General features: G+C 40.0%; 1 protein-coding gene across 1 annotated transcript in view; it reads right to left on the minus strand.

Annotated features, from left to right (window-relative positions):
- The window catches only part of slc6a1b (solute carrier family 6 member 1b), a 17,195-nt gene extending 10,121 nt beyond the window's left edge, over positions 1–7,074 (minus strand). Inside the window, 9 exon segments of the mRNA XM_020606665.1 lie at positions 367–491; positions 967–1,070; positions 1,929–2,063; positions 2,917–3,049; positions 3,503–3,612; positions 4,150–4,250; positions 4,515–4,646; positions 4,940–5,366; positions 6,701–7,074. Coding sequence (XP_020462321.1) covers positions 367–491; positions 967–1,070; positions 1,929–2,063; positions 2,917–3,049; positions 3,503–3,612; positions 4,150–4,250; positions 4,515–4,646; positions 4,940–5,186 — 1,087 coding nt within the window. The 5' untranslated portion in view covers positions 5,187–5,366; positions 6,701–7,074.
- Between the last annotated feature and the right edge of the window lie 71 nt (positions 7,075–7,145).

The raw sequence follows: 7,145 nt of genomic DNA on the forward strand, positions 1-7,145 counted from the left end.
ATTTTTATTATACCTACAGTACGTAGCTATAATTAATCTGGAATAGTTGGAATACTGGAAGAAAACAAAAGGAAGCTAAAAGAACTGAAGCCCAAAGTGTCCATGGGAGAAAAACGTGTGAGTGCTGAATGGCAAACTAGGGTATTTGCAAAGGACAGCAATTTTGGTGAAAAAAATCACTGAGTAATTTCTCCCTTCTAATATACACAAAAACCACAACTGGTGGATAGGGACAAGCTAATATGTCCTTCTGTCACTGAAAGATGAACATTTCTAGCAATTTCAAGGGCTAATCTCTGCACAGTTCCAAGCATCTCTTTCCTGTTCCTATTGTCACTATCGAGTTTCAACATTGATTGCAATTACCTGAGGCTGCCACATCAGCGATAGGTCTTTTTGTTACATTAGCCATGAAACCCACGATGGAGAAGATGACAAAGCCTGCGAACATGCTGGTGAAGGAGTTAATGCAGCAGACAATGATAGAATCTCTGTAGAGGAGAGACAAAGCGTAAGGTAGCCATTGTCATGCCTGTATCAATTCCTTATCAACCTGACACACATTGTCACGAGGTATTGGGGGAAGGGATGGTGGAGAGCCATTTTGCATCCTCCAGCAGCACAGTAGCTTAATACATTTATACTGACCAGTGCTTTTAAAATGGCAGTGAGATTCACTCTTGTCATACTAATTGGAACCATACAGTATGTACAATAGTTTGGAACTCTGTTCCTGTGGGTGTAAAACATGGCGGAGCCAAAATAATGAAACGGCTGAGAGAGCTGGAGGCTCAGATAGTCCCAAAATAGAAAGATACAGTAGACACTATGTTGCCAGGAAACCAACACTAATCTCAGGAAGAGACATCTGCCTTAAAAAAACAAAAGGATCTGTCTGGACTGATTTTTAAGAGACAGTAACATTTCCTCTCCTCACTTGATTGCAATGTTGTATGAATCACCCACCTGTATACGTTGTTATTGAAGGGATTGTAGCTGCCGAGAGCAATCAGAGAGCCTAATCCCAGCCCGTAGGAAAAGAAGATCTGAGTGGCAGCATCCAGCCACACCTGACACACAGAGATTAGGAAACACATTTAAATAATCAGATGTACACTCATAGCCTGAGGCCAGCTAAATAAAGATACTTGTAAAATTGTTTCATCTTACTTATGATCTTCGTTCATTCTGAGCCATTTTAACTGGTTGCATAAATGTGTACAAATGTTTCTTGCCTCTTATAAACCTTTCATTTAATGTTGCACTTAGTCCAATTTGATCTACTCTGATTTCATTGCATCTTATCTTCATCTGGCCTTCTATCATGTTCTACTGTACTTGAACTTCAGAGATGTAGCTAAGTCATTTCTTCACAATCATTGCATAAGAAAACATCTTCTAAAAATCAACCAAGATTGTGCACTTACAATTTGTTTAAGCTCTGCACAATGTTTAATTATCTTTTTAGATGCCAATAAGAGGCATCTACAGTGGCATTATTATGGTCTGTAAAGAGTCTATGCAACTTTGCCCTCGCCCCCAAAAAATCAAAATTAATTCACCTTCGAGTGCCTTAACTGAGCCAGACAAGAACCGGCAGTAACCAAGGGTTTGGGCTGGGTTTGGACACATAGCTCACACTCTGGGCTAGACGGCTGGAGCACGTAAATGATTTTAAGGGGATAAACATTGTACAAACTCAACTGCATCGAGCTCAGGTCAGATTCAGACATTATATTCTACTATATAAGCTTGTTGGGTCTTGGTCAGGATAGGATGCAGCACTCTCGAGCACAGGTCGGGTTTGGACAGAAACATGCGGCCTGAACCATGCTCTAATTCACCTGCTGCTTATTTTAACTTCTACAGCCACCTTTATTTTGGTGGTTAATAAAGACCGATATGTATTCCTGAAGGAGAGCTCATACCTCAGACTCCTTAAGTTTGTTAAAGTCTGGTGTGATATAGAAGAGGATCCCATCCAATGCACCAGGCAGAGTGATGCCACGACAAAACAGGATGAACAACATGAAGTAAGGGTATGTGGCTGAGAAGTACACCACCTGTGGTACACAAAGTGTAATATTATCTATTTAACTTGTGAAATCACACAACAATCAAACTGCATTTATCTTGCAATATTTGTCCTGCAAGGCAACAAAACTGTAGAAATAAAAACTGCTATGTTGTTCAACTTGTCAGGAACAGTGTTACTGTGGCACCATCCCCACAGCACAGCACAGTGACCTAATCAACCATTCCCTAGAGGCAAGATGACCCCAGAATTGTTGGGTTCAGCAAGCTCCTAGTGTGCCATTTCCCTCCTTATCCGACCTAATTTTACAGTGTGTTACCAAAGTCAACACATCTCAGATCATTCATGATAAAGCCACAGAATAAGAAATGAAGCAGCAGAGATTCTGTCATTGAGAATACTATAAAAAATATTATATGCTTTTAGCTCAGTGGGGTGAACATAGCTCTACAGTGGCTACATTTAGATCTTTATCTTACATTGTGGAAATTAAAGGTACTCATTGTATGTAGGATACTTTGGGTATTTGCATGTAAAATATTGTCTAGGATTTGACAGCATACACTGTATTGTTTAAAGCTCTGATATTGTTGTTATATGATGTTCAAATATTTTAAACTACGAAAAGGTTGTATCTTGAACTTAAATTTGAACTAATCCTACACCAAAAGTAAACATAAATAAAGGGTTAAGTGTAATCACAACCCCCTTCACTTGAACAATAGTCCGACACGCCATTGTGCTAATTCTGTGACCTTGCGTAATGGATTCAAAGTCTTGTTCAAGGATCATACACATGAAAAGATGCAAATTCGGTACACGGCAGATTTTGATTTTCCATTTTGTATAGTTTGTTCCCTTTGTTCTCTCCTTCTACTTACTTTGCCAGTCCAGCTGACCCCCTTCCAGATACAGAAATAGACGAGCACCCATGCAATGGCGAGAGTGATAGCCAGTGGGATCCTGACCTGCCCGGGCTTCTCCAGACCATCAGTCATCTGGTGCATGTTACGTCTGCAGGGAACGAGTAAACTGGTCTTATTACAACACGCAAATTTATCTTTGATCTCATACATGCAGAACCTATGGGTGCATGCATAAATATGCATACATGTGTCTGGTTACTCACAAAGAACCTTTGCGTTGTTTTTTTCCTCACCCCTAAATTTTTTAAGGGAGTCACAGGAAGTCATGCATGAATGTCTATGCACATTTTTTCCACAGTATTTTCTATGCTTGTTTGAAGTCATTTTATAGCATGTGCATTTTTTCAATTTTAATAATATCCTAAGGTAAATGACTATTAACTAATATGATAGACCACTGGATCAGCATTAGGCATCTAGAGTGATGTGAGGCTCTGACCCTGGATCTGACCCTTCATTATGCACATTTGGGGAGAAAAGATTTTCTCTGTTCACCACAAAGCAGTGATCTAAATAGAGTTTTACTGTATGTCCAGCTTACTCCCAGAACTCCACCACAGCACTGGTGAGGTTTGTGGTGTCTGTGATGCTGTAGTTGGTGTAGCAGCGTTCTGTGTTCCAGAAATTGCCACAAGTCTGCCATGGCAGCTCCTGAAATTAAAGGCAAGAAAAAAAAAAAAATCACACAGACAGGTCTTTTTACTTGGATCACTCTCCCACCGCTGGGGCCCATTCTCTCTGGCTGTCAAGCAGCCAAAACCATGATACTCATTTGGGACACTGAGATTTCATGCCTTTCTCAGAGGAGTGAATGCCTGATGGCCAAATGCATTTATCAATACCTTGTGTAAGGCACTAATTATGTGGGAAAGGAAGTATTGTAATAAATGTCATACTCTGTTAAAGGCTGTGCACCTTTACATAAGAGATGCTGGCAAACAGAACTCACACCATTACTGAAAGGACTAGTATGTAAAAAATACAACCTGGGCAAAGAAACAAAAGAAAACAATAGAAAATAATCAGTTCTTCTGATTTAAAGGGTCAAATTAAAAGTGAAATTTCCCAGTAAGAAATCCTGGGTAATTAAATCTAGACTACTTACACCCCCACAACAAAATTGTGGTATTACACTCAGGGCACATTGTTTTGTCTTTATGAGGAAACAGCATGAATATAGATACTCACAGTGGTGAAGGAATTGTAAAGATAGTAAAGAGCCCAGGAAATGATTACAATGTAATAGATATTGAGCCAGAAGGACAGAACAGCAGCAGCCAAACCCACACCTGAAACAACGTGAGAGTACAGGCATGATGTTAAATTGTGCTAAAATAAGAATTGGAGTAAAACAAAAAGTGATGATATATTGTATGTACAACATTTTCGATAGTTTCAGTTGTTAATAGAAAACAGAATTTTGCTCTAGTATATACATGCATAGCCCCCAACCCCCGGAAAAGGCTATCGATTAATTAACCTGGCCTTTATGAAGCAGCCAATTAACAAAAATATAGTCGAGGACCATAAAGATAACGCAAGTGTGTCTTTACCTTTGAAAATGGGGGCCAGTTTCCACACTCCAAGCCCTCCAATAGAAGTGTACTGACCCAGAGCCGTCTCCAGAAAGAACAGGGGCATGCCAGCAAATATGAGGGTCAAAAAGTAAGGAATCAGGAAAGCCCCTGAATGAAAGGTGAAAGGCAAAGGTGTATAAATGAAGATAAACCATAAACTATTAACATTCAAGATAATCCAGATAAGAGATTTGGTAAATGAGTACTTGGTATTACACAGCGGCCATCACAAGGCAGGCTCTCGCCTGTGCGCAATTACGCATGGCTATGACGGAGGCAAATACATTAAGATATATTTTAATTTAAAACCTCCGGGAGTCAACTGGCAGGTTTGGTGTCGAGATCTTTGCACTCCTTTTGATGTATGGATACATGGAAAATTGTCAAGAATTCCTGATTACCTCCTCCGTTTTTTCCACATAAATAAGGAAATCTCCAGACATTTCCGAGTCCTATTGCGTATCCGACACAAGAGAGAAGAAAGTCAAATTTCCCAACCCACGTTTCTCTCTCGGGTATCTCCTTTTTTGTTTTCTGCACTTTCACCACCAAGGTTTTTGGTTTGTCGTTTGGCGTGGTGGTGGGCGCGTCATTCACTGTCTCCGTTAAGACGTGTCCGTCCGAGGCTTTGGTCCCGTTGGTAGCCATGGTCACTGTATGTGTCGAATAATCCTGACCAGGGGAGAGGAGGGGATTTCAGCACTGTTCCAGACAAACAGCAGCTTCTCCGTCCCGCACACCCAGCTGCCAGACAACAGCGACAAGGTACAAATAATCTGGGAAACGAGAGTGATCAGGAGCAGAGGCACTTTCAATAGTCCAACGACCCTGCAAACATAAAGAAATAAACATAGTGCTAAAATTCACTGAAAAATTTAATCAAAATATCTCACTTGGATGAGATAATTTTACTTGTAGTCCAGCAGATTTACTTGTTTGAAATGTCTAAAGTTGAATGTCCCATCTGGCATGCGTTTGCGTAATTTTGCCTAAGATATTAACATTGTAGAAATAAATCTGTGATTCTGAATTTCAGTTCATTGAACGTGTAATTGCTTTATTTCATTAAGTGAATAATCAAGGTGTTTGGAAGAAAATCAAAATCTTAATAAAATTTTGATTATGATTTTAAGTTTAAGCATGTGCCCGAATTGCTTATTTAGGTGTTGGCCTGAAAAAAAGAAAAAGACGTTTAATTTCACTGATAAAAGAAATATGTGTAGCTATATATCATTTTACACGATTTGTGTGGATGCATTTACATTTCTTCAGAGGTGGAGAGAAAATAAATCTGCCTTGCGATCTGTGAACCCTACGGGATCAAATAAAGACTTCTCGTTCAATAAGAATCACTTTTAATTGCCTGGAATGAATGCATGTTAGCAGAAATTTAGAGCCTGCTTTTGTCCTTGATTCATTATGCTCTAAATTCAATGGCCCACTTCCCACCGCTTCTGTAGGAGAGAAGAGCAATTAAACACTTTTAGGAGTCAGACGCGACTATCATGTCTAATGAGTGACCTTGGCAGGCTAATAACCACTGGAGTTTACAGCCTGAATAGACATTTCCATCAAATATCTGCAAGGCTGAGTTAAAATGTATTATATCAATTTGATTTTCCAAATAATCACGATGAATTGATAAGCAGTTAGATATGCTTTTTAAGTAACTTAGTTTCAGCATTGTCCTGCATTTAAAATATGTTTTAATGGATTTTAACTTTTAAAAATGCAGCGCTCCTCATCACATTGCGTGCGTAACTGGAGAGGAGAAATAGAAGCATGGGTAGCTTATATTCAGAGTTGTATAGCAAATATTTCAATATTTTTATGAGACTCCGTTCACAATACAACTGTTAATATTTCGAGTTCGCGCACCATTTCACTTCAAAGTGGCACACACCCTCCAGACAGATGGGATTTCAGTGTCTACGTTTTTTCAACGCGGATCATACATTTGACACATTTAAAACGCGGCTGTGGGGCTGAAGGATCACATACGCTAATCGCCCTTATGAGATAAATTTGTGTTGCTGTGCAGTCGCACATCAGTGCTCATTGCCAAATTCAGCGCATATACATATGGCAAATTCCTTTGTGTTGAAAAACTCACACCGTTCCCTAGTTTATATGACGTGCATACTATATAAGATAATACTTACAAAAAAAGTCCTTGTCCTTCCCAGATTGTTTCCCCGATGGGGAAGAGGAAGTTACTTCCTCGAACTTTTACAGAATAAAAACAAGATGAAAACTTTGCTTCCGGTGACAGCGAGCAAATATATGATCCTGAGAGGTGGACGATGGCGGACAAATGCGTCTTTGAGCGCGAGGTGCTGTCCTTAAAGGAGTGGTGCTGAAAGAGAGGAGGGGAAAGGAGACGGGGAAACGAGCTGCCGCCGCCTGAGTTGATGTGAGCAGGGACGTAACATGCAGCGCCAGATCCGGACTCTCATCTACATAGCGTCAATGTCACCTCAAAGTCGACCCTCCCCAACTCCAACATTTCCACCACCGAAATGGCAGCGAGTTTGAGAGAAGAGCATCGGGTTTGAGTGAGGTTTTATATTCTTACGCCTGCAATTTTTTTTTAACATTAGAAGCAGC

The sequence above is a fragment of the Monopterus albus genome, unplaced genomic scaffold, assembly GCF_001952655.1.
Source record: "Monopterus albus unplaced genomic scaffold, M_albus_1.0 scaffold1.1, whole genome shotgun sequence".
NCBI lineage: Eukaryota > Metazoa > Chordata > Actinopteri > Synbranchiformes > Synbranchidae > Monopterus > Monopterus albus.